At 39.0% G+C, this 27,535-nt stretch overlaps 3 protein-coding genes across 4 annotated transcripts; all 3 read right to left on the bottom strand.

Moving 5' to 3' along the window:
- Positions 1 to 1,104: 1,104 nt before the first annotated feature.
- Positions 1,105 to 8,492, bottom strand: LOC112562762 (galactoside 2-alpha-L-fucosyltransferase 1-like). Of its 2 annotated transcripts, none has more exons than XM_025236233.1 (2): positions 8,021 to 8,492; positions 1,105 to 3,486 (listed from the first exon to the last, which is right to left on the bottom strand). In XM_025236233.1, exon 2 carries the CDS (start codon positions 3,091 to 3,093, stop codon positions 2,176 to 2,178), a length of 918 nt encoding a protein of 305 aa, XP_025092018.1. In that variant the 5' UTR covers positions 3,094 to 3,486; positions 8,021 to 8,492; the 3' UTR covers positions 1,105 to 2,175. The 2 variants fall into 2 exon arrangements, with proteins under 2 accessions (XP_025092018.1, XP_025092019.1); XM_025236234.1 differs by lacking the exon at positions 8,021 to 8,492 and adding an exon at positions 6,629 to 7,615.
- Positions 8,493 to 9,946: 1,454 nt separating this feature from the next.
- LOC112562453 (phosphatidylserine synthase 1-like) lies at positions 9,947 to 20,398 on the bottom strand. Its single transcript, XM_025235739.1, has 14 exons — positions 20,379 to 20,398; positions 19,757 to 19,981; positions 19,172 to 19,263; positions 18,630 to 18,674; positions 18,340 to 18,458; positions 17,865 to 18,023; positions 17,402 to 17,553; positions 16,744 to 16,803; positions 16,273 to 16,354; positions 15,889 to 16,001; positions 15,254 to 15,319; positions 14,646 to 14,745; positions 14,256 to 14,321; positions 9,947 to 13,288 (listed from the first exon to the last, which is right to left on the bottom strand). The coding sequence occupies exons 2-14, from the start codon at positions 19,921 to 19,923 to the stop codon at positions 13,085 to 13,087; spliced, it is 1,425 nt and encodes a 474-aa protein (XP_025091524.1). The 5' UTR covers positions 19,924 to 19,981; positions 20,379 to 20,398; the 3' UTR covers positions 9,947 to 13,084.
- A 1,637-nt stretch (positions 20,399 to 22,035) lies between these two features.
- Positions 22,036 to 24,247, bottom strand: LOC112562804. Its single transcript, XM_025236312.1, has 2 exons — positions 23,997 to 24,247; positions 22,036 to 23,231 (listed from the first exon to the last, which is right to left on the bottom strand). Exon 2 carries the CDS (start codon positions 23,195 to 23,197, stop codon positions 22,577 to 22,579), a length of 621 nt encoding a protein of 206 aa, XP_025092097.1. The 5' UTR covers positions 23,198 to 23,231; positions 23,997 to 24,247; the 3' UTR covers positions 22,036 to 22,576.
- Between the last annotated feature and the right edge of the window lie 3,288 nt (positions 24,248 to 27,535).

The raw sequence follows: 27,535 nt of genomic DNA, 5'->3' as shown, positions 1-27,535 counted from the left end.
ATATAAATACACGTCCATGCCTCGAACTTTCAACCTTTTACAAAGGGTGGCGGATGAGAGGTGATTAGCTTGTAAAAATGGCTTCCACCTAGCAATGCATTTTAAATAAAAGTGTTTCAGTTTTCCTTACCTATTTATTTCAAACTTTTTAGTCTTTTTGGATTTTGTTATCGATTTTTTCGTTTTTCGTTGGCATAGGCCAAATAAGGAAGATAACCTATAGTTTTACTAGTCCTAGAGGAGCAATTACTTATCTCCCCTAATCGTCTATACGTTCTCGCAAAATTTAAAGAAACCCCCAAACTTTATTAAAAATATTTTACCACTTGTGGATTGGTGAAAATAAGTTGCTATTTAATTGTCACTGGAAATGAGTAAATGAAGAAAGTCATATCTCTAGAATATTGGGAAGTGGGTGAAAATCGATTACAAAATTTCCTGGACAAGGGGAATTTAGTGAGTATATAAAAAGAGGATATCATACTGTACACTGAGATTCTGGCACCATGGTCATTGTGACCTAAATACAATATTTATAGGTACATATCTTTGAATACATGTTTTACATTAGAGAGTTGTCATATAAATTAATGAAGAATACGTCATGAATAATAAGCTCATGACCGCAGAAATAATAAAATAAATGGAATGTATCCCAGAACACACGACAGGGGGTAGCTTTTTTCTGTACAGATAAAATTGCTGTTATTGATACCACAGATATCCATATTCATAACGCATGTTTATAAATTTTTGTGCCTCGGATACGTCTTTAAGTAGTTCATTCATATCTGTTGTAAACAAACCTCGATCGAATATGATCATATTCGACCAATTGAGATCGATGGATTTTCATACATGCACAGAACACATGCGGTGGACATTGTAATCCATAAATATATACACAAGAATGACCTCAATGTTATGGATCTAGTCACAAGCTTGCCTACCTCGTATCCATCTGTGAAATCGACTGAACAGCAAAAAAGATTGTTATTTTAAAACCTATTTTTAATGTATAGACTTTTCATAATCTATCCCAATATTTTGGATGCGATCTTATGTGTAATCTTAAAAGTAATTTTTCTTCTCAACATACCTTATAGAGCTTGTTGATGACGATGCACCTATAGACAACATCTCCATACGTTATGGCCTTTTAAACTGGCGATATTTAGGCTGACAGATTGGTAATCATCTCAACTGTATGAAATATTGGTGAGCGGTAGGTTAGAAAAAAGGGTGTATTTTCGATTATTTCTTATTATTAAAGGTTTCCATTGTAGTTATGTAACCCGATTTGCATAAACATCATTGACCCATTCTTCACATAAACTCCATCTGCTCTGAAAGTCTTCCTATAAAACAGTGATTTTTCATTACCGTCTTCACACGAGCTGTTGTACATAGTATTCGCATACAGACCGTCCACCATTTGTTTTCTTGTTCAGTTGTCCATCGTTCACTCATCCACTGTTTCTCTCACTCGTTCGCTTACACCATGCGGGATCACTTGGAAAGTCCTGCCTGTCTGATGTGAAGTTTAGGACTATATATATACTCTTCTCTACAGAGTAGAAGAAAAAAAATCCCATAGTGTATTCCATAAAATAGTGTTTTGGCTGTCCAGAATGTCCTGTCATACTGTAAAGAGCTGCGTCGAATTATTTCTATACAGCTATCTGATTAACTCATGTCAAAATGTTCCATCTGTAGAAAACGTATTTTCTACTTTTAGCAAAGTTTGTTTAGAGTTTAGACCACCAACAGTGCACTGGTCAAGTTGCCACCGCTCCGGTTGATGACCTGACAGGATGGTCAAGGCGAGGCCTATAATCTGACCACTGACACGGGACACGCTGGCCTGAACATCGGGGTGGAAGAGTTTTAGTACCTGCGAAACTTCCCTGACTGGGTCCAGGATCAAAGGATGACCAGGAACATCCCACGTTTAGGAAGAGGCGACTCACCCTCGGACTCCGAGAGAAACATCACTTTCCTAATCTGCGTGCTAGCGACTGGAAGTCCGTCTCGAGGAGACCTAAGAAAAGTTGTTGTTTGCTGGACTCAGTGTATGTCTAGTCGATTGGAAGTTTACACCAGCGCGAGGTTGGACTTCGTATTGATGTCGTGAGAAAAGAATAGTGGAGATGTGTCTTTATAAATTACAGAAAATCATAAGATGGCACTCCCAAGCAGTGAGCAAACTCGTGTTTGCAAGAAAGTTCTTACGTTTTGGTCAAAACGAATCCATTGTGGAAGTAGGTAATCCTTTGCGTCTTCATTAAACTGTTTTCCTATAAATGTTCCTGGAACAATAAAATCTTTAAAATATACTGTCATGCCTGGATTAAGATACCCAGCCCACCAGGAGTATGTGCCTGTCGAGATGATGATATGGTCGAGCTGTGAAAGAATTGACAAATCCACAGCAGCTGAATGCGTCTCAAGATACGTGGTAGACGCATTCTGCAATAAATTTGACTTGCACCATTCAGTGGTTTCGCACGCAACAACAAATATGGCGTTAGGGAAAAGTTTTTGGAAAAATGTCATCGACTTGTGGAAATATTCCCTCGTTGCCATGACGTATCCAGATTTCTTACTGGAGTCTAGTGCGTAATCCCCTCTGCGCACGTGCACGCCAATCAGAGTGAAGTTGTGCTCTGCTCGTAGTTTTTGAACAATTTCCGTCGCTTGTCGAACAATCTGCTCAGAAAAAGCGAGTGCGATCTTTATTTGCTCTCTAAATCTGTCAAAATATTTCCATGACTGTAGATATCCTCCTAGTCTGATATCAGTCTGTCCCTGGACAGTTTCACGGACAATATGTTCCTCATATCTACAGCACGACCCCTCGCCAATGACCCTCGCCTCGGCGCATCTATTTTTATGCAGCTGTTCTTCTTCGGGTGTTAACAACGGTTTCTTGAGAATACCATTGAAACTGCTACTGAAAATGATGGCTGTCCTGTTGGAGGAGTACGATAATCCTAGAACACTGGCACTCTGAAAGAACTGGTTCCCCAATCTCCCAGAGAGATGATGACAAAGAAGCAGCATTTCTTCTCTTTTCTGTGAATTCTTGGTCATCAGAAGTGTCGGGTTTGTAGTAAAAGTTGTCGACTGCAGTGATGTAATTGATTGATGCTTTAGTCTTCCTCGAGAATACGGTGGACTGTAAGGGCAACAGAACTGAAGGCAATAATGAAGTCGTTTTGGGAGAGGATGATGCGAGTAATGATGAGTTGATCCCAAACATTAACGACTGATTTGAACAACAACTTTTCGCTGATTCGTTATTGACGGCTTCATCAGTTTCGTTTGATGTTAGGGCTGACGAGTTGATCTTGATGCCGATGATGTTAATGTCCAAAGAGTCCAGTTTGTACCTCATCCAGCCAATGGAGTGCTGCCGACCAAGAGCTTGAGAAGACATGCTCCAGTACAAGACCAGACACGCGACGCTAGAGATGAATAGGAGGGCTAGAAACACAAAAGAAACAGATTGTGCAGATTGTAAAACCTGAGAAAATTTAGAAATATAAATAGATACGATTTGTTCTCTTTGTAAAACCCCATAAAATGTAGAAATATAAACAGATACAATTTGTTCTAACAACCTGATAATCCTGTGCTATTTTTATCTTGATAGTCCTGAGAGACTAATAACATGGAACAACACAAGACAGTGACAAGACAGCAGCGGTCAGGGATCATGTGTTTACTGGTGTATTGAGCATTGCGATAGGCGACCCTGTGAGATGAAGGCACTTGTTGGATGAATGTATTACACACTTTCAAAAAATCCATGACAAGTGTAACCACGCCTCACCATGCAGGCAATAGCTATATATACCACCTCTAATCATTCTAACTGATCCTGCTGCTGTCAAGCTTCTGAGCGACTTTCTCATGGCCATGTCCTCTATAAACATCCAGACGACTTGGACAACACACTTAAAAAAACAAAACAAAAAAACAAACTAGTAGAGGATATATGGAGATGTGACGTTAAACAATACAAATTTGATTGCGAACATGAAGTAAACACGTTAAAGGAAAAAGTAGTTCTGATGAAGATTTGGAAACGAATAATAAATTTATAATTTAAATAACAAAATCCCACCATCATTGAGAAATGAGGAAATAATTTACCAGCAATGTCTGCACTTTCAAAACTGAAATTGTTCTAACCACGGTACAGTTCCACACTGACAAAAGTATTGTTTCTATAGACATGTTCATTCATTCTAGTCTAAAACTGCAAGACCCACTAGTATGTTATAACGTATTTTTATCTTGTTCACTTTACGTGTTTGTTATTCTGTGATATCAATTGTAGGATCAGTAGCAGTGGTTAATTTTTGTGTTTCCGTTGTTATACTGGTGATTTTGCTTTGTTATATATTAATGTGTATATATTTGTTATATATTAATGACAGTGCCTCCAGCAACTGATTTTGTTTGCATACCTGTACTTCACCTGCCACTAATAAAACGTTGAATTCCTTGTAATGCGAATCATGAGATGAAAGGGGAAGGTGTTTGAAACTGTAAAAATAAATTACTGTGTTTTTGTGTTTAAAAGACAAAAAATTAAGGTTTTGCAGCACATGCAGTTTAAAAGCTAAGAAGTCACAACCAAAGATTGTAAGACAAAATTGTACGTGCACTCTGTACCCTTTGTGTAGTCATTTTCCACTGCAGACTTGTTATCTCATCATTCACTTTTGACTATTGAATGGTTATACATTGCTCCCTCTGTATGACACCTTTTCTGGCATTTTTGTAAATCCTGTAATTTTGATTTGCTCTGTAGTATGTCATATTAACTTCTTGGCATTGTGATGCTCACTTTATATATCACTCATGCAATTTGTTGGTGAAGTAACTGGGTCAGGAATTTTATATATCCTTGCGATTTCATGCTCAGGCATATTTATAGCAACCTAATAATACATCAGCAAATTTTGATAAGGATTAACTAAAATCTGCAAATTAAGGAAGGATGGAAGATAAAGATACTACTTTTAATATCACTCACATATTATTATTAATGCTTCTGTAAAGTCTTTATGAAAATGTACGGGCATACTGTATAATTTTAGTGTAATTACTTTTTGTAATTTTAGAACTGATCCACCCCACCATATGCTTTTATGATGGTCACACATTTGACGATATATAATTTATTGTCATGCCCTAATAAGAATTTGTGATTGTATTGTGTGTATTGGATCATTCCAATGGCCACGGAGTCTAGGGATGCGTTGTGCGTCTGCTCTCTTGGCACGACTGTGCTTGCTGACAGCTCTTATCTTGACACACTAGGTGTGTCTACTGCCAAGTATAATCAAACCTGTTATTGATTAAAGCGAGAGTTCAGTGCCCTGTGCACAAAGAATTCAAACATCGCTAGCGCGAGGAAGTCGTCGCTCTTTCTGTGTCACCATGGTTTCTGTCAACAGTAAGCAGCAATGTTAAATTACATGTTCAGTTTCTCATGCTTTTTAGTTCCTTCCCAGTCATTGAAAATTTTATTGTCCACCTCTGGTCGGTCTTTTTTTCTCAGGACCGAGGACTCCATTCATGCGTTTCGCAGGAAAGAATGGTTTCAACCGGGGTGGACGCGTACGGAACACCCGCCGTGCCGGTTACCTTAGTAGCAGCCCCCAACTCACAAAAGATACTAAGGAGGCTTTTGTTGTTGTTGTTGTTGGTTGGTGTTTAATGCCGTGCCAGCAACTAGGGCTATATCACGGCAATAAAAATGTTTTAAGTTTAAAGGTTTTGGGGTAAATCGTCTCAAGTCATTTTTCTTTAAAAACAAAACAACATAGTGAGTGAAAAAGGTGTAAAAGAAAAATGAAGTGTAAGAAGGGGGGTGAAGCCCAAAAAGGCCACCAACACACCAGGAATTAAGTGAGAAATATCAGAATGAAAAACTTGTAAGGACTTGTAGTCTACTAAGGAGGCAAGAATGTGAACATCGTTCACTGTCAGCATGGAGTTTTCCACCTACCCCCAAAGTCTACACCATTGCTGCAAGGGTGTCTGGGTGGGTATCAAGCGGCAATATCTGATTGCTTGCCTTTTTCCTTTAATCACCAAAAAAAAAAAAAAAAAAAAAAAAAAAGGATACGTGCATGGACACACACACACATATGCACGAACACAAGCACACACGCAATGTGAACCGAAAACAGCAGGTGTGATCAGACTGTCTACAAAAAACCACTCAAACGTCCTTAGGGGTGTGTGCTGTGTTAATAAAATTTGTTTCCTGAAATCTGGATGAAACCAAAATGATTCGTTAAATGTTTACACTGAACGAGAGGACTTTTCTGAGTCAAAGGCCGAGTTTATGGACGAAAACAACTCTTGCAGGGACTTCAAAAAATGTTTTAGCACCCTGATTCTGAAAAATTTATAGACACATTAATAACATTTAGAAATTAATGGTGCTGCTGGTGTTGCACTGCGTCGGTGCGGATCGAAATTTCCGTTGCACGATTCTTGGTGCCGGGAATAACATCGACACAAGACTCTGCGTGAGACTGAAGCAAGATTCTCGACATCGCACCCGACACTCGTGACAAAGCGGCACAAAGCAGGTGTCACTTACCTATAAATGCTCTTCTGCCGAAAAACTTCACAAGCAAAGTAGCCATCCCTTAATTACTCCCGTAACCAACCCTAGTCATGGCATGGTATGTCGGGTGTCATGGCAAAGCCAGCGTTACAGCTTGACAGTCAATAAGCATGTGATGGCAATGCCAGGCGTTACAGCTTGACAGTCAATACAAATGTATGCCACTACTCATGAAAGAACTGCAAGTACACCAGCTATACCCCGTCGTGACCAAAGAAGTGTAGTGTCCTCACAGAAAGTTAACTGGCACGAGCGCAAAAAGCAGGTGAGGGTCGTAGAGACTGCTCTCGCTTGTGGTCACACTCGGGCTGTCGGGTATTTGTAACGGGTACGCAGGGAGCGGTTATACCAATTATGAGAACTAGGCAATGAAAATGTTAGGGGGAAATATTCTTTTCATAGAATGACATTTGCAGGACACTTTTACTCTGCTTGTAGGTTGACTCACCACGCAGGCTTTCATACTTTTCAGTGCATGTCTTAGGAAAGGGCTATTACCTGAGGGCACGAAGGTGGGGCGTTTGAGGTGACTAGCTAACCAACGGGGAAGTGGAGGGCGGAGGTGCGATCGGAGGGGCGACGTTATAGTGGATAGGGGAAGGGGACCCCTAGGACGGATGGGACCACATTCCAGCCTCACCTTTCTCTCTTACTTAAGTCAGAAGAAGTGATCCATGCACTTATGCATAGAAAAACTGCAGCTGAGTTCAGGGACAACACTGACATATTTTACTACGCATGTTTCTTTGTGGCAATGACAATTGTTTTATGCTCAATATTTTTTTCACTGACAAACTTTAAACTAGAGGGCACTTAGCTAATGTCACGATCACATTCTCGGTTAAGAAGCAAATATCAAAGAAGAGTCAGGGAAAAGGTAGCGTCGCCATAAGAACCTCCATATTGTCTGAGCGGTTGCAGACATCTCGTGAGAATGTTAAAGCTTGCTAGATAATGTAAATATATATATTTTTTTTAATGTTCCCTGTGACAACAGCCTTTATAACTTATCGGGGCACTGAACATCTCCACAATCATCCCATTAACGATCAGCGCTCGTAGGTTTGGTAACGAAATGCTGCGGGTCTTATTTACCAAATAATAATAATAAAATCAATAAAAAGCTCGCCAAGATCATTAGTGAGATGTGACACGTATTTAGTGTATTAAGATTAGAAATCAGTATCGCCACATAAAACTAACTCGCTAGTAGCAGAAGAGCACAAACAACAATGAAGACGATAAGAAATAAAACATTTTAAAGACATATATCCCTCACAATTGACTCTAATCGCAATACATTGCCAAAAAGACGTGTATACGACAAGGCATAAATAAAAATAATGAAAAAAATTTAAATGATACCTGAATACAAGGTAAACCAGCGTATAGACGGAGTAAGGAATTTGCTTGTTATTCAGGGAAGAAATGTACTGTCTGTTGCCAAATACGTGACCGGCCATGCTGACATTTCAGAGTTGACTGGGGCATTAAGACCTAGAAGCACAACCTAGTGGGTTGATATCCGATATGTGTGGAAGACAAGCCGACTGAAAGATAAGGACGGGAAAGGTAATAAAAATCAACGGCCCGCATAATGCGCTGTATATCCGGCTTTCCAAAATGTTTCATGGATTCAGACCGAAAATCACATCGTAGACAGGCATTGCTGAATGGCGTTCTGTACAAATGGTGACAAACATGATACAGCGGCCAAACTACACTTCCTTCGTGTGCAAGTCATGGTAAATCCGGAATTTACAGCCATTTTTGCTTAACCAGTGATGCACAACCTTTTTCGGCCTGCGGGCCATATCCATTTCGGACAGCCGTGTCGCGGGCCACTTCACCGCAAAAATACAAAAAAGAAAAAAAAAAAAATAGAGCAGATACCATTTTTATTAGAAACAAGTTGTACTTACCATTAATTATGTGGTAATTAGTGGGATATTTGAGGTTGTTTTTCCGAAACCAACTTCTGAATGTCCGGCTGCATCGTAGAGACACCAAGTCGGAGCACTGAATCGAAATGTTCGTCCATCGAAAAAAAGACTGAGAAACGCCCCTACTTGGGGATAAATACTTCTTCTTCCTTTTTTTTTTTTCGTTTTTTTTAAGGTCTTCTTTTATTACTAACATGCCGATTTCCTGCACTGTGGGCAGAAGTTTCGCGGGCCGGATATGGCCCGCGGGCCGTATTTTGTGCATCCCTGGCTTAAATTATCTAACTACAATGTATATCAATTTTGTTTTCGTATGGTGACCCAGCCTGCAAGAACTCATAGGTTCCTTGAGGGCCCTTGACCCATGAAGTTTTCTTCAGGCTGGGTCTATACCTTAACAATTAGGTATTTAATTAATTCATCCACTTAGCAGTTGGTGGGCTTTGTTCTTGTCATCTGGTCGTTCACCTGCTCTGGTTTCTCTAATATTTTCTAAAAATGTCGGTAAGTTTAATTTAAAAAATGTTTGAAGTCGCTAATACACTCTTTCTGCTCTTACTAAAACTGTTTAATATATCCTGAATGGTGAAGACTGGCCGGATAATTCCTATCGTGCTAATAGCTGCAGTCTGGGACAAAGGTGACCTAGTGCCTTTTTTTCGCCCTCCAGCCCAATTATGTGTCAGACGCTCTTTATATATTTTGCAAACCGGATATTGTATAAACAATTGCACGTAAGACGCTGAAATTTACAGATAATTGTTTGTTTGATCTGCCAGCATTTATAGCTGCCTGCAGTAGGGCATAAAGTACTCGGTGTAATATTTAAAGAACCATTCACACAACTCATGTAGCATTTGTTTTACTTAGCTACGAGAATGCAGGCTGTAGATAAATTCTGACACATGTACATTTATGGAAATTGTAAAATGCAACAGTTTATGAATGTTAAAAAAAAAATGAAACAAAACCAAAGAAACAACAGATAAACTGTATATTTGCAATGTGGTGTTTCAAAAAAATAATAATTATTGGCTTCGCCTCACAGTAATAATAATAAAATATTGGATTAATAAAACAAAGCTCTTCCCGCACATATGTAGCTCAGCCTTCACCTACTGTCTTGTTAAAATGCTTTATTTGCTAAACTTCCGAAGAGTTGAACCATTATTTTTTTTTACCAGAGTATTATATTTTCCTGATATTTCATAAAATGTGCTCTGTAACTTATGTCATGTACCTTTAAAAGTAGAAATACCTTATTACAATAGACCCTTCTTGGCTACCAGTTGTTGATCATTATCATGTGCCCGTGCACACAACATACGATCCTCACTTTAAAACACAGTTATCACTTTGATTGAACATCGTCTTTATTGGTCAAAACAGCAATAGTTTGATGACATGAAAAAGGTTACTAACAAATACTGAAATTAAAATAATGTTACAGATCTGTTAACACCTTGCCAAAAGATCTGTCATCCCAACAACTTTCATAAAGAAGACAAGTCACTCAAGCATGGCATCCTCCTCTAAAGCATAGGAAGTTGTAGGGAGCACTCTGTTCCAACAGACAATGCTACTAAAACTGGTGTTTCAATGTGCTTATTTTGTGTTAATATGCTTTACTGCAAAAACTCCTAAAGTAATAGCAAAGGAAGTAGATATGAAAAGACTCAAAAATAAAATAGTTTTCACCACTGATGGCTAAATGCAAGGCGGAATGAGATTCCTTTTGGTCTACTTTCCAACTCTGTAAATAATGGAGTTTGTTGTTTGCAAGCCCCAGCAAGAGTGCTGCTGATAGCATCTGTCTGGACTGCCCCACACATATTAATACAAAATATACTGAGCAGTTTTCAGGTTTTCGACTGTGTGTATCATCCTTTCCAGAGTATCTGAAAGAAACTAATATTTGAAGCTTGAAAGTTCAGCATTGCATAACCCGTATTATAACTCTTTGCCACAAAGTTATTCATGCTATGTATTTTTGAATACATTTATATAGTGTCATTACACCTGAAGCTTAAAGTGCCTTACATACACCAATATGTACATGTACATGTGTGCACACACACACACAATGTAGAACACATAGAAGTGTATCCCAAGCAGAAAATACCATTTCCCTCTCTTCCCCCATGCTAATTCCAATGCATGCATCTCCAACATTATACGCCTTCACCGTGTCATCCTTGATAAATAAATGCATCATCTACAAATGAAAGGAAAAAATATGAACACAATGATTTCTAAATATGCAAGACCTCATTAACTACCTTGTTTGAAGACACGGAGGGAGTTTAACGAAGAGATACCGACAAACACAGAAACACACACACACCCACACCATCAAAAATCCCTCTACAAACCACATCCAGCTTTGGACAGCATAAGTCAGAAACAGACTACACCCCTCTGATTCGAAGTAAAAAGTAATGGAGTGCCAAAGGTTTGGATCACATAACTAGGGATTGCACTAGGTATTTTTTTAATGTATAAAATACATGCAAAGATAGATAAAAAATAAACAAGTCTTTGACTTGTTTGCTTGACACAAAAATGAAGACAGCCATGTTGCACCATTGCCATTAATCACTGTGGTGATCCTTGCAATGATTCCCGTCTGTTTTTAAGGACACATCAAGTTTTACTTATTCACAAGCATATAAAACTAAACTGAGTACAACAGCAGCTTAGAAGAAAATCCCAGTCTGACACTGATTGTGTGATATTCTGATCAAACAACTGTCCTGACAAGGCTAATAATTAGACTATTCTGCTGCAATGGAACTGCTTGGTCTGGCATACAATCATGCCATTATTGGCATGAAAGAATTGTTGTGCAAATTAGAAACAAAATTGTGAGGGTTGTTCCAAATGCAGCACAGTAGAAAATCAAAATGCATTAGAATGACAACACTAAGACATACTTTAAATGACAAAAAGAAATAAATGATCCTAAACAGCTTCCTTACCCAACGCAGTAGTAATAGGGAACAAGAAAGAGATTAACAGTGCCGATAAGTGTTTGTAGTGCTACCCTGATGTATGCGCACTGTCTTTCCCATTCAATCAGCAGTTAATATAGCAACCTTCCTATGCTTTTGATGCTAGAAAACTATCTGTTTCATGCTACCCAAATCCTTGAAAAAGATAACTACTAATGAAATGGGTTATTTTGACATTCGCAGCATAACAAGAGGCCTACCTAGTTAATAGGATGTTAACACCTGAGGCAAAGTCATTTATTGCCAGGCCAGAATACATGCAACATGCTCTTGCAATGAAAGGTGAACTGGTATGGTATGGTCTAATCAGGTTATGCTGCCCTGTACAAAAATAAGTGAAGATATTCAATGCTGCCACTTCTCACTCTGCTATTATAGTTCAGTGTCAACAAATGTTAAGAATGTCTAGTTCATGTTCATATACAGCGCCATAGTCAAGATGAGAAATATATGTATGATCAAATATGTAAAAAAAAAAAAGCTATTAAAAGAAAATTGCTGTACCAATGGAGAATAGGGTTTTTTTCCATAAAGGGCATGGAAGCTATAAAGACAATAAGTAACAACCGTGTGACCACATTTTAAAGTAGGAATTGAGGTTAGGGTATGAACTTTCTTCACTTTATCCAGTCTATATTTGTATTGGATGTCATTTAATTTTGTAATATAATTTTTTGTAATTGTTCTCTTCATTCTAATTGTTTTAATTGAAAATGCATGGAGGAAAAAATCCTTTAGTTATTGTCAAAATTTCTGTGCAAAATGCAATGAAAAATGACAAAGCAAATAATCTGCATAGATATCAGCAGAAAACAAAATATTAACATGTTCTTCACTGCAAGTAGTTTAAATGCAGGTGAAAACAGCAGTAATAGCACAACATCATGGTGAGGAGGGTAGTTTCAGGACTGAGAAGAACATGTATCTTTTAAGTACCTTTGCAGTATTACACCATATAGATTTTTCCTTCATTGACACAGGTTAGGTGTAGCATAACTGCTGTTTTCTCACATATCTGAACAAATCAAGCAGCAAATAAAAAGGCTCAAGTCTGAGGGATCTTGTCAGAACTAGAAGAATGATGTCTTTAAAAATCATTGCCTAATTGTCTCATGAAAAAAAAATTACATCACAACTGAGCAAAGTACATTTCAAAACTGAAACAAAATTGAAGTTCTTCTGCTTAATTTACTTGACTATGTTAAACCTATGCTATTGTATAAGTTTATTTATCAGCCTGAGTAACACATAGGATTAACACCAAAGAGATTGTGTATAGTTGACTGTGCCTGTCATTTTCCATAAGAATCAGAAAAGTCAGTTCAAGACTTAAGATATGTTTATATAACATACATTTACCTATAATATCAATATGACTGTATTTTGCTTCATAAATAATGTCTGACAATTGTGATAGCTAAGATGTCAGACACACAATATGACATGTAAGATGACCATTTTATTCTAAACTGAAATTAGTCAATCTCAGCTTTGTGAACTGTTCCATTGGACACAGATGAACCTTTAATTGACTGACGCTGACGTGTGGTTTTGTCTCCTGTAGATGTCATTTTGCAGTCAGTGGAGAGATCTTTATGTGCCAGTGACAAATGATCTGAATCTGGGTAATGGCCATTTTGGACTTGTCGAACAGGAGAGTCCTCTTGATCATCATATGCCTGCAAACAGAGAGGCAGCAGGGGTCAGACATTTGTAGCATTAACAAGCTCTTATCCTCTGCTTAAAAATAAATTGTAAAATAATTGCATACTGCAAAAAATAGCCGAATAGTTAAAAGTTGCAAAATTTGAAACACATGAAAGTTAGACTGTGATGCACTGGAGCTATCAAGATACATCCCAGGTAAAAGACAATTTAGAAATCAAGGGAACTATATCTTCTAGGTACTCTTTTTTATTTTTGAAAGATATTCATCTTATTTAGAAAATTTTGACTTCAAGACCTCTTATCCCACTGTAATTTTCTGAGAAAGAGCAGCGTGCCCAAGTTGAGAGCCAAACCGAGGACAGCCACCCTTCACTGTACTAGTGACAGGCGCTAATCATCGTGCCCTGTAGTGCCTACAGAGACTGTGCAGTTCCTGACTGTCAAGAAAAATGTTTGGCGAGCTGAAAAATACTCTCTGACTTTTCTTAGCAACAAAACTTGCTGAAAGAATGGATATTCAGTCAAATTAAAAGGCTTGATTTGAATGCAAATTAACAGTGGAAACTAAAAAAAAAAAAAAAAATGCAAAAATTGTGATGTGAAAAAAACAGGCAATTAGATCTGCATTTTGCAGTCAATACAGTATCAACAACTTCTCAGCTATAGTTACAATGAGAGACAAGAAAATATATTGCTTCAGATAGAAGATTCACCCACAACAGGTGAATGTTACGAGAGCACATTACTTCTGTTTAGTTCACACACTTGCATTATTTTAATTTTCTATTCAGGTTTTGAAACATTTTAAAGTATAGCTTAACCCACTATTGTTACTCTGGTTTTGGCTAGCTCTAAGGAGCACATAGAAACAGAAACATATCAGTTTCTGCTTATGCCTTTGAGTACTGAAAAAAAGCCATAAACTGAATGAAGAATGAAAGGACAAGAAACAAATTATTTTTTCTCACGGTATCTTACCTTCCACTTATTCCAACGCCTGGCTACTAGGGCACAAAGATAAATACACAGGAAACTCCCCAACATCTGAAACATAAACAAATGTGACACTAAACAACCTAACAAAAAAAAAAAAAATCCAATAGATTTCCAAGAGTTCAAAGTTACTTTGAAATGACTGGTTTAGCTCAACAAAATACTAATTCTCATAACTGAGAGTATACTAAAAAGGCATTTAAAAGACACAATCCATCAAAGACGATCTACCTAAGCTGCTCTGAACAGACAGTAGTCAATTCTAAGTTTCCTAGCTAAGAAATTTAAAGAATCATTAAAAAGATGGAGGGGGGAAATTAAGAAAACAGTTACAAGAATCACAATTAGCAATTTAGAAGTGAATATAACACGGACCTGGACAAGAAGCCAGATGAGTATGTTTGTGATGACTGTTTCCTTAAACATTTTAGCTCCAAACTTGATGCTGATGATAGTTTCTGTTAGGGTGATGGCACTGAAAACAAACATGCACTGAAAAATCTGTCCAGTGTTATTGTCAAGTAAACATCTGAACAGTACATAGGTACAAGTAAAAAAAAAAAAACCCTGTGAATAAATAGTCAACCCAATCTAGGCTCTGTATTAATGCTGAATCTAAGATTAAACATGGACTCCTAATGGAAACAGTATGTTCTAAATGGTATACAAATAATTCCAAGTAATTTACAGAGAATATTCACGGAAGTGTTAAGTAGGTTGCATTTTGAACATTGTTTTATGGTGACAATGTGCTTATATTAGAATAACCTTGTATATCCAAAGTTCTGCCCACATTAAAAGGATGAAATACATATTTTTTCAAGCATAAATGTGCAGACCAGACTAGTATTCTGTGTTACAGGTAGAACTGTTTTATCAGATTTGATTAAACATGGTGATAGAGACTTATTCTTTTCTTAAAATGGGGATGAAATGAAGACATAAATAAACTATTTGCTTCAGGTGACAATCTCAGTACTCACAGAAAAACCCAACATTGCGTGCCCAAGCGTTTGCACCTAGGGTCCGTCACATACACATAGAACTGCCTGAAAATGAGAGACTAAAATAAAAAAAAAACAAAAAAAAAAAAAAAAAAAAAAAAAAACATAAAAAAACCCAAACAAAAAGGAAAAAATTAGCATTTTTCCAGTTCACATGGATTCAAAACTAACTTAAATTAGTAGGCATGGAAGGGAACTTCTTAATTACATCTGCTGAGAAGCAAGCTGATGTAGTCTAAAAATATCAGTGAAAAGTGACCAGATTGTTATAAGGATGCTGGGTATTGTCGATGGGGAAGTGTTCTAAAAACAGATCTGTTAACTTACAAAGATAAAAAAAAAATCCCACATAAAAAAAAATTCCTTACCTGAGGATAATGACAGACTACACAGTTTTTTTGCATCATAATTTTCAACAAATTCAGCACTCTCCACAACAAAGCATTCAATATTCATTCTCTGCAAACTTTCAACATTGGAAACTGCTCTACTATCAGTCCTAGCCTCCAGAGAAAAACTTCAATTGAATATCTCTTGATTGTAGGGGGGAAAAAATCCAGATTCATGAAGTGTGCAGTCTACTCAGGCAAAGATCATAATACAAAATGAAATACCTGATAGTGGGAGCTGAGATGACACAGATGAGAAGAAGTCGGATAAGGTTCAGTATATGTGGAGGAGGCACAAAGAAAATGTGCTTTAAGAAAAATGTATTGAGCTCTGAAAGCTGAAAGTAAAAATTAGATTAAAGATAGATTGTGAGAAAAAAAATTGTCATTTAAATGACATTTTATTAACATTAATAGCAGGGTGAAAGGAAAAAGTCATGTGGAAGTGATTTTACACTTAGCTTCATGCAATCAGAAGCAAAAAAGAACAATTGGTTTGTCAAATTTTCTTTACTCCTTAGGTAATTTTTGTGATAAAATAATTAGAAGTGAGAACAGGAAATGCTCATGCCAAAAATGAAGGCAGAAAATAAATGGAAAGATACAAACCTGCCACACAACTATTAGAAGCCAAGTGGCCAGGATTCTTGTCAAAGTGGAGTGTGGATGCCACCAGCGCACAGACATCCAACTGTAGAATAAGCAAGAACATTTTAACCACCATCAATACAAACACATTAAAAAAATTAAAAAATTGTATAAGCATAACTCCTTCTATATCCAGACTTATTCTAAAAGACTGTTTACTTGTTAGCTTTCCCACTTGCTGGAAACACTGTGACAATAACTGAAACCATAAAAGATAAAAAAATTCAGGTTGTGGTTTACTATTTCAAGTGCTTGATTCTATGGCAAGTGTGTATTTTAATTACAAAAGCATTCCCCAAAATGGCAAAGAACTATGACCACAAATGAACTGACATTTATGTGTACACATAAACAGATGAACATATGCCAGCACATTTTTTTAAGAAGAAACCAATTATCAAATGTTTAAAAGCTGATTTACACATCTTTTACCTGATAGGTGTAAACTGCAGAACTGCCCTCCTTAATTTACCAGTGGCTGAGTGGATATCCCTGTTACAAACAGGTGTTTTTAAAAATACATACCTGGCAAACAATACACAGCTTTTATAAACTCATTGCATGTAAGATTTATTTCAAATGAACTGTTCTAAAACTTGTATGTTGTCATGTGGAATCTGAAAAGAACTGAATCAGACATGACAAGGTGTAGTAGGTGTAAAACATCTTACAAAGCAACTTGAAACCAGATCATTAAAATGCGAATTTTTACAACCTTGCTTAAGGCAAACCTTTTTTTTTTCAACAAGAGAACCAGATCAGTGGATTATTTGTGTGTGTGTGTAATTTAAAATATGTAGTCACGCAAAATAAAAATAAAAACAAACAAAACCAAACCAAACAAAAAACAAATATCTCTACATTTAAAGGCGGAACTTCTTGTGAGTGGTTTTTAAAATGGTTTTGCCTGATCGAAGGAAGGTAGGAGCACCCATGGGGTAGTAACTGGAGACGACTGACCACTAGTTGTCAGCACCGCGTGTAATCCTACCTTCCCTCACATGGGCAAAACCATTCTCTTCCTACGGTCCAAAGAAGTTCCGCCTTTAAGACTATTTAAGCAAAAATGTATAGTATGAATGCAGCTTACTTCATACTTTCCCAGTGGTAGTCGTGGATTTCAAGAATGCGACACAGCCACATACCCATCCAGATTCCAAGTCCGTTACACAGTAAGACATCTAAAATCAGGGTGTCCCACCAACACTCAGCAAAATTAGGTAGCAGATGAGTGAAGGCTACCTGTTCAGAAAGAAAGACTCTGTAAACATTAAGTCCATAAAAAAAAAAACGCTTAGGAATTTAACAGATACAGTTCTGCTGTACTCAGTAATCACAGATTTAAGCAGAGAAAGAGATAGGATAATTCTGTAATGCTTGAGTAAAAACACTTCAATATATTTCCTCCTCCCTTGCTTCTCTCTCTCTGATAAAAAAAAATTGTCATAGTCACTGTCTCTCTCTCTCTTTGTTGTGACTGAAAGTTCATCACTTTGTAGCAATTGCACTTAACATTCAGGTATATGATCAACATTCAACCATGGTCCTCTCACCTCAGTGATTTCCCACATTACGCTTATTGTCCACAAAATCCCATAATGCCGAATAAGCAAAGCCTTTGTAACCCAACCAAAGAAGTGGCACAGGATGAACACATCCATGTGTGACCAAAGACGCTGTAATGTTACGTTGGAACAGTTGACTGCATACTCCTGTTAACACAGGTAACAAATTATATAATTTCCAGTATCTTCAAAGTAAAAGGCAAAATGTGCTTGCAAAAACTAAAACTAAAGCAAAATAAAAATGTACACTTTAGTTTCTTTTTATCAACGTTCACAAAATGATAAAGTGCTATCTCCAAGCACACAAAACAGAAAAACTAACAAATAAATCATTCAAACACTTTTCAAGCTAATAGGTTTGATTTTCACACTTTTTTGGGGGGAAAACTAAAAGACATTTGAACCTATATTACAGATAAGGAATCATACTAATAACAGAAGCCTTTTGGAGACTCGAACTGACCTTAGTATCAGGCCCTGAGTCCCGAAGATCTGGATAAAGCCACACAATAAGACGCCGTACATCAGTATGAGTTTGAAACAATATGAAGACCAGCAGAAGGAAGTAGAGAACACTAGCACCTGTTTCACAATGAAGTTGAGAAAATATATAAATTCATGGCAATTCTTAGTAAATTATCAAGCACATATATGACTTTTGGCTCTGCAGTAAATAGCTGGTGAAATTTCATCACCTCTGCAGAGAAGAAAAAACTTTGCTTTCGAGTTTTTATGTAGATATAATGTACTTACCAAAAACCATCCTCCAAATTGCAGGATGGGGTCGGGTGAATGGCCCTGTATTGAGATTATGAACTTTTCAGTTTTTTGATTCAAAACGACTGGCAATTATAATAATAACTATATCAGTCATGTGAAAAAAATGGCATAATGCTGGATCATATTTTTGTGTTTGCTCACTGTGTTTCAGACAATTTACCAAGTATAATGTTGATAAACATTCCATGGACATCAGTCAGGTGTCTAAGTAGTAAATGATATAATGTGGCTGGGTGTCAGAGAAGGGAATGACTGCTTTATCTTTTGGCTGTATAAGATAAAAGTGGTGTCTCAAAAAAGCACTCATCTGCCCTTAAAGCTTGTATATTGTAATAATAAAATAGTCATAAGTTTTTGGTAATCATGATATTTAAAGTTCTATTTTTTTAAATGCTTCTAAAGATCTTAGATATTATTAAATATAATGGTGTGTACATGGGTGTGAATGACCAGCATACTCTCTCTCACACAAACAGTGGTAAAGTGTACAATAATAGCTTAAATGTATAACTCACCATTTGGAAATGCAAGAACACTAATGATAAGAAAGAAGAAAATGACTGTGCAGAATCCATTCCAGATATTATCTTCTGAGACATTGTCATTTCTTTTTATAAAACGAAAACAAAGAAAGAAGAAAATTATCAGTATTCAACAACATAACTACTGGAACATTTATAAACTTCGTTGCAATGGCTATTATTATAATAAACATTCATTTTTTTTAATCCTTAATCTGGGTAGTGTTCTAAACATGTATGACATGGTAATCGCATATTCGTAAAACAGTTTGCTTCCTATACAAACCCTGTTACTTATCTATTAAGATAACGGTATGCAGTAATTTCAGTAGTTTCAAGCAAACAAATAAGGTGAGGAATGCACACACCAACAAAGGTCGGAGTGAATGTGTGAGGGAAAAATCCATAGTTTGTAATATCCATTTACAGTATTATTTCACATCCACCAAGCATTTCCATTTTATATCCCAAGAATTCCTTCAGCTACCGCTGACGGAGCTATGCAAAAAGGAATGTATTTATAATTTTTGAATTTACAATGTAAATTTAATGTAATAATCGACAATCTGAATCACTTACCTGGTAAAAGCTGAATACAAAAGTCCAGAAATACATGCTACTAAAAGCGTGATAGTGTGCGGTTTGTAGAAAAAATCAAGTGAGATGTCATCAACAGCTCGTTCGTTGATGGAGACTCTAAAATACTGGTCGTCTGCTCGAACGTCTTCCCTCGTGTCCGAGGCCATTTTTCCGACCCAAGCAATGACATCGAAGATCAGAGACAAGAACGGCAACTCGTTGTCACTAGCAGACGACGCAAGTGGCGTGAAATCTTTCTTTCCCCTTATTTAATATTGACTTTACTAGTTAATATAATAACTAAAGCTGTGATAAGGCAATGAATGTTTTTGTGACTCTACCAGCCGCTGACGACCACATTCATTGAAACTTGGATATGATAATGAGATTTTTTCACACTGCTGTATACTTTGCCTCCCGTAAAAGCATTGAGTGCACCGATAAATATTGAGAGGTATAACTGTTATCACACATACACACACAGAGTCGCCATTTCCGCATAGTGCAAAATCGTCTTTATGATATGTTTTAAATTTTCTATGCATTGAGACGAAAATGTCCGTTTTCAAGAAAGAGTTGTGCATGAAAGCTCCTATATTATCTGTCCTCTACTCAGGTTTACCTTGGTGCCTTGATGCCATTCCGTATATCGCGGTTGACGTTTCTGTTTGCAGCAGTTACATGTAAGGGTTGCTCAGATTCTCGCTCTTCGGGGCCTGTTGACGGTCGCGGAGGTTGATAACTTCTTTTGTGACCTAGGGCTGTTTCTTCGCCTTTGGGAACCCGAAAAATTTTCGGCGAGGAAAAGGGCACCTCTTTGATGTGACCATATCACAGTCAGTACACATTCATAACGAGGCTGACTATATCTACAACAGTTTACAAACTTGACACGTTTCTTAAATGTTTGATCAAATTTTTGTTTTAAACAAAATGTGTCTCCAGTCATCGGCAGTGAGTCTGCTAGCTGTAATCAGGTTGTTAGCTATAATAAGACTGTTAGCTCTATATAACTAGGTACAGTGATACTGCTAGCTATAGAGAGACTGCAAGTACCGTTTCACACATCGCTTCGTCGTGATGACGTAATCGACCTCCACCTGTTGTAAATACAGTCCTGACCTTTTCGTTAATTTTTGTTGTTGTTATTGTTGTTGCATCCCCTGCCTGTACCTGTCGATTTACACTACTGTTTTTGCGTGCACGCACAACTTCGTGTTTGCTTCTGTTCCTGCGTGTATCAGTTTGTGCAAACAATATCGGACATATCCCATTGTCAGTGAATCACTAACCATAGTCAGTGTATCCTTAATAAGCAGAATATTTTATTCCACATCTGAAAGAAACTTCACTTTCAAACACAAGCACACAAGAATGCATCACCTCCAGACAACGCTCCCACATACAAACGTATAGGTCGTCTGAACTCCGACAATTTCGTTTTTTTCTGTGGATAAATTTTATTTCAAAAGAAAGATGTGAAAATAATCTACAATACTAGGGTTGGGGAGAATGAAGGAGATTGCAAGAGAGAGAGAGAGAGAGATCACATGCAGTTTAGCGACAAGTCAAAGCAGTGTACACATTGAATATGTGTTTAATATCTCAGAGTTTCATGCAGGTTAGCCAAGAGCTTTCACACATAAACAGTGCTTTTTGAAATCATAGCATGAATTGTTGCTTATGCGTAAAGTAGAATGTTCTCGCATTTAGTCTACACATACATTTGCAGTATGCACCTATATCCTAAAGATGGTCTCCACAGCGCCTTGGGTGATGCCATCAGCCTTTTCCGCAAATGTCCCCATTCTCGAGCCATTCCTGGGCCGAAGAGATAGCTTGCTGACAGGCTGCCCAAGACCCGCAGTTAAAATAATTGTCCTGACATATAATTAAATAAGTCATAAAGTTACAAGTTCAATAAATAACACTGTCAATTACTCGATCCTGATACAGGTGAAGACAGGTACAGTGCGTAAGAGATCCTATCCATATCATCTCATGGCTCCATCCTCTACTTCAATACACCGCCTTAAAAAAAAATTATCTGAGAAAACAAGAAAATATTTCTATTGTATGTAGAGTCTGCGACTAGGTCAACCAAATACACTTTTTTAAATTTACAAAAAGACTAGTCATTCGTAAGAAAAGAGATCCTGCTTTATTTTCATTATCTCACTTCTTGTCAGGGAAACTTCTTGTCTCCCTTCGAGTTGCTGTCAAGATGTCCTCTGTGATATATCATAGACGTTATAAGGTTATAACGTCTATGGATATATACAGTTATGTGACTTGGCTGCAGCACAGAAAATAATGTTGGTGAAAATTCAGTAAATTAGTCGATTAACACCTGCCTGCTTGTTATAGCAGTTTAACAGCTTGCAGTGCCTGTTACAGCTGTGTTTCCATTGTGCCAACTATTGCAAGGTGACGACAAAGGCCAACGAAGTGAATGATGTCGAGGAGTAGTCGTGACCGATGCACGCATTCTTAACAAGGTTTCAGTCGAACAGAAATGTTCTTAAATGCGAGCATTAGCCCTGATCAGACAACTGTTAACAGAATCACTCGAACGCACTGCCATGAGCCCCGTGTCGCTTGTGTAGGGCACTTCTCAGTCCCAGCACCTCGTCGTCCTGGGGTTGTTGTGGAGGGAGTGCAAGGGACCTGTCCCCTCCTCCGCTCTCTGGTGACCAGCTCCGTGTGACCGGCGCTCGCTCGCGATGCCCTGCGCTCTTCACGTCCTTCGGCTGTTACGAGCTGTTACCTCAGGGAGTGAAGATTCTTGTTTTCCGGAGTACATCGAAGATGTCTAGACTTTCAACTGTCAACAACACTGGTCCACTCCTGGCTGTCTGAGCGAAGGTCTTTGTAGTATATGACTGTGCCCACAACTTGCCCATCAGTCATGAGGCCGCCCATGGGAAGACAACCCACCTGGCGGAACCCAGGGAAGGACTCAATGACACGGATCATGGCGCGGTTGTTGGAAAAGGTGTCGACGTACATGCCCTGGAAACCCAGGCGGGCAGCCATGTCTACACACAGGTCCAGACACAGCGTGCCGAGCCCCTGGCCGCGCTGGTCGTCACGTACGATGATGAAAGGGTCAGCCACGTGGCAGCCGCGCGAGTACTTGCTGACGGCCAGGATGAAGGCGGCCAGCAGCTGGCCGCTGTTCTTGTCCATGATGGCGAAGCGGTAGCCGTCGGCAATGTCACGGCGGAAGTCTTCTTCCTTCGTGTACTCGTCCACCCCGAAGCCCTGGCCAGCCGCCGCCGCCGAGCAGATCATAGTATACATCTCCGACACTTGGGCGTCCGTCATGGCGTCCACCAGCACCAGTCGCTTCCGCTCGCCATCTTTTGACGCAGCTGCTGACGTCACGAAGGGCACCAGTGTGCCGAGAAGGCGCTGAGCCTGAACTTCTTTGCTGAGCATCGTGACAGGATGATCTAGAACCCTCTCGATATGTCTGTAAAAGAAAGAGATTATAAATCTTAATTGCTAGCAGCTATAAGTCGAATGGTCCTCGATATACAAGTGTTGAACAAAATGGATAACACGTTCGTTGTAGACGATTTGCCCTGGGACCTTTGGCAGCCGTGGTGAGAAAGGAGAAGTCTTCTGGCTGAATTAAAATCAAATTTTCATTATGGACAGCAGTACTAGTTCTTGATTGCACTTTCGTGACAGAGAATGCTTCCATACACTAACAACAGCCCGTGCGTGTCAGACGAGCCGCGACTGCGAGGTCAAGGTTCACACACAAATTAGTTCTGTTAACTTTGACCCGCCCTCAAAACCAACAACAGTGCGACGACCACTCCCAACACAGTTTGCCCTAATGTTTCACTCGATATGATTATTGCACTGTGGTATCAATTGTTCTCCCTCTCTCACATCCACAATGTGTAAATTTAATATTTTAACGAAGCTTTCATTAACTTTTATAATTTGGTTTCATATCTTTGACATAACACCAACATCCTTTATCGTCAGGCCACAGAAAATGTTTGAGCTATTTCAGAACAAAATACAATAAGTCAGGGCTTCTGCTAAGGCTAAATTCTTTGGGGACCCTTCTTCAGATTTTTAAGGGGTCTCTGTTCTTCGCCCAAATTTGAATGGGACCCCATTGAGGAAAATTGAAGGGGTCCTCCGAACTTTTAATGCGAACTGTGCGCAATTTTTTGCGTAAGCAGAAGCCCTGAATAAGAGCCGCGACCGAGATATTTACCTGCAGGTATGTGCGTCCTTTCACCAGCTAGTCTATTCAGCAGTGCGTCTGTCCTCCTGCAGTTTACTTGACGCAAGCAGCGTTTGTAGTCTGCAGCAAGTACCGGCACGTACGGCGTTTTCAAATGGAAATTGAGGCTAATGTCAACAGAAGAACAACAATTAAAAGCGCTGACTGTCGTCTGTGGCAGGCGGGGACTTGTAACGCTGTCGTTGTTGTGGTAGTCGCGCTCCAAGGATACGGTGTCGCGCAGCTCTCAGCCTTTTATCAGCCGCCGCAACACACGGGGCGGAGCTTAACTGGAGTTTGACAGGCCGACATGTCACGTGCTCTCTCCCCTCTGATAGACGGTCGTGGCCTTTGCCAGATGATGGCCTGAGTGCGCACATGAGGCGCCAAGAGGGGAATTTTCTCTAATTTTCTCTCTCTACAGCTATACAATGCATTTTATACTTATAGAGGTCATTAGAGAAAAGTTCCCTCTCAGCGCCCCATAATGTACACTACCGTGCAATTTCTTACTCATATATGGAAGTATATGAAGTACATGACTTAAAAAAAAAATATATATACAAATTTCAGGTTGATATCCAATGTCACGCTGGGTTAGATTAGGAACTTACAATGTCACACCTCCTCTAACAAACGATCTGAGAGGATTAAAACTGAAACCAAGCCAGCAGGAGCTGACATGCGCTGTAGCTGGAACCACAGCACACACAGTACACAACAAAGTGAAGCATCTCACTATAGGAGTAAGTTTGCCAGATACGAAAAGTGCCCTCAACAATCTGTTCTGGTGTCTTTGGTAAATCATGGCGACTCGGGAGATACCCAACACCAAAGACATCCACTGTCCACACTCACAGGGTGGCGTTGTCTGACGTCGATTAGCCCTGTGACCGTTTTCCTCTAACCGACGGTTTTTTTTAAAAATTCTTTTCGGGACAATCTGACCTTTCAGCTATGTTAAAGGTCAAATAAACACACACACTCGGGGGTGGAGCGTGGTTTTCCTAGACGCCTCATGCTCGAGGCTGTCTTAAGATGCTAAGTAGGTTAGCTTAGAACGCGAGCTAAAACTGTTGCAGGTAGTAGTTGAGAAGCCTTGCGTTCCAAACCTGAAGGTGCAGGGTTTTTTTTTTTCTTTCTCCAATATATAAGAAGAAATGTGAGGATTTTATCTCTGTCGCTGCATTGTAAAAGAAACCCTCGCTTTAAACTGCTATGATGAAATAAAATAAGGACACATGAACTTGCAGCCATCAAATCGACCCCGGTGATCCTTAGACAGTGCATGGAGACGATGCTCTTTATTTCAGGCTCTGGCCGTTGTTGCAAATGAAATAGAATTTATTGGCTTATGATGAGTGGATTATTCCCTTTTGGAAATTTCCGACAGGATGTTCCAGATTGAGAAGAGGGGATGTTAAAAATCTCCACATTTTGAGGGGTGTGGTAAATGTGTTAAAACTACTAGTAAAGCAAAATCCATGCACCATGGATACAACTGCTAAAAGTCGCTTGCTTTTATGCCTGTGTGAAATACCGAGATATCTTTGAAGACTATTAGAGATAAGATGGAAGTGTCCATTGACAAGACTTTACACACATTACAGCCTTTTGTGTGTTCGTGTGCAGGATCAACAGATATAGGCTTTCTTTTCTTTCTTTTGTTTCAGTCAAACGACCTCCGAACACTGAGGGTGTGTGAATGAATTGTTGTTAGTGAGCCGTGTGGTGGGTATGAGTGACTGTGTGTTATGTAATTGTTGATGTTGGGCTATACCGATGTTAGTGATTATTATTAATTATAACTGTGAGCTGCTTTCTAATTGTCCTGTAGGCTGGCCGAATACAGTCGTAGGCTGGCTGAATAGTGTAGCTGTCAAATGTGTTAATTAACATGTAAGTTTTGTGGTGTTAATAGTCATTATGTCCCATCTATTTACTTTCATACTCTCATTTCTGTTTCTTCATAGATTCGTCAGTAGCTCCTTGGATGCAAGTGAATCAACATCTGGAATTACATCAAGTTAAATGTGGAAATACAGTCTGGAGACTGTGGGCGGGAGAAGTGTGGTGCATGTGTTATGTCAAGAGCTTTGATGTCAGTTTTAAATGTATTGTTTACAGTGGTACTGCAGAATCAATCAATCATTCAATCAATCAATCAATCGTCCATCTTCTCTCTCTGTCCTGTGTATGTGTGTGTGTTTTTGCATGCCTGCGTTTGTAAGTAAGGGAGGGACAGGCAGAGACGTGGAGACACACAGAGAGACCGACATTTTTGAGGATTGCTGAGACTTGCATCAGCCGGCAGTGAAACTTTCTTATTGACATTAAGATTGACTCCAACCTGGAGTGGAAGAGTAGGAATGGAATAATGGCTGTAATAACGGCCGGGTAAGACACGATGCACAACACGTAACAGCAGGGTGCACTGTATAATCTTGGACATCATAGGTTTCCTTCACTCGTTCAGTGCTGACCGTCTCGTCTTTCGTTCTGAAGGCAGGTCGAGGAAAAAAAAGGGTTTAGTGAAAAAGACTCTCGAGACACTCGGTGTCCGGGCCGGAGACATCAGGTCTGGGCGGCCAGTGTCTGAAACAACTGATGAACGAGCTTCCAATGGAGCTGGTCGAGGGCATACGACAAAGTGACGTCATACCATATACTGCTATGCCCAGAAGAGGACAGAGCACCTCAATTAGAAGCAAATATATTCGCGGTATGTGAGTTCTTTCCATACAACAATGCTGACACTGATTTGCCATCTGTAAGGGTGAGAGTCAGATAAGGAGTTTTATGTCTCCAGAGGGCAGGAGGTTACACACGGAAGGATTTAATGTCGCAAATCATTCGGAAGAGTTAGACAATGTATATCGTACTTGGTGACTTTTGGTGAGCACTACATTTCACGAGGTGTTACTAAAAGGACAGATGAACACACGCTGATGAATTACAGTGAACAGAAATATACACATGTAAACCATCACACAATCACACTATGAAATACTCTGAACAGAAACATACACCACACTGTCCCTTAATAACAGGACACAGTATTGTTATCTCGATAGTCCGAATGCTGTCCTTTACGGAGAGGTCACATCATTGTTGTCCCTAGTCCCTACACTGAAGAGGATATCATCCACCCGTCAGTACCTCCCCCCCCTCCCACACTTCAGTACCTTTAGACACCAATACCTGCACACATCTATGTGACTTTAAGTAATATCAACATTCTATAAAGTCATGTGCAAATGCCGCTGCTGCACACTGCACTGCAGTCCATGCTCCTCGTGACGCACTACATTCCTAGCTGCGGTGACCTGACCCTTCGGTGTCGTCACGCGATCAGACAGCAACCGTCAACAATCCATTTTTGGCGACACAACGCGCGACTCTTTTGCAAACAGGTAAACAAAGGTGACTAGTAATGTGGGGCTCGTCAGGTCTGACGAACGCAGTCTGTAGCCGTCGCCCCAGGGGTAGACGACTGCAGTGAAAATAAAATGGCATGCAGAGCGCCAAAG

Source organism: Pomacea canaliculata, linkage group LG4 (assembly GCF_003073045.1).
Source record: "Pomacea canaliculata isolate SZHN2017 linkage group LG4, ASM307304v1, whole genome shotgun sequence".
Taxonomy (NCBI): Eukaryota; Metazoa; Mollusca; class Gastropoda; order Architaenioglossa; family Ampullariidae; genus Pomacea; species Pomacea canaliculata.
The sequence above is the reverse complement of the archived record's forward strand: the minus strand, read 5'-3'. Positions and strand labels throughout refer to the sequence as shown.

Coding starts and splice junctions, on each gene's coding strand:
- LOC112562762 (XM_025236233.1), bottom strand. CDS start 3,093: ATGACCAAGAATTCACAGAAAAGAGAAGAAATGCTGCTTCTTTGTCAT.
- LOC112562453 (XM_025235739.1), bottom strand. CDS start 19,923: ATGGCCTCGGACACGAGGGAAGACGTTCGAGCAGACGACCAGTATTTT. Junction 16,002..16,272: donor TTCTAATAGTTGTGTGGCAG/GTTTGTATCTTT, acceptor TTTTACTTTCAG/CTTTCAGAGCTCAATACATT. Junction 13,289..14,255: donor GGCGTTGGAATAAGTGGAAG/GTAAGATACCGT, acceptor CTCTGTTTGCAG/GCATATGATGATCAAGAGGA.
- LOC112562804 (XM_025236312.1), bottom strand. CDS start 23,197: ATGCTCAGCAAAGAAGTTCAGGCTCAGCGCCTTCTCGGCACACTGGTG.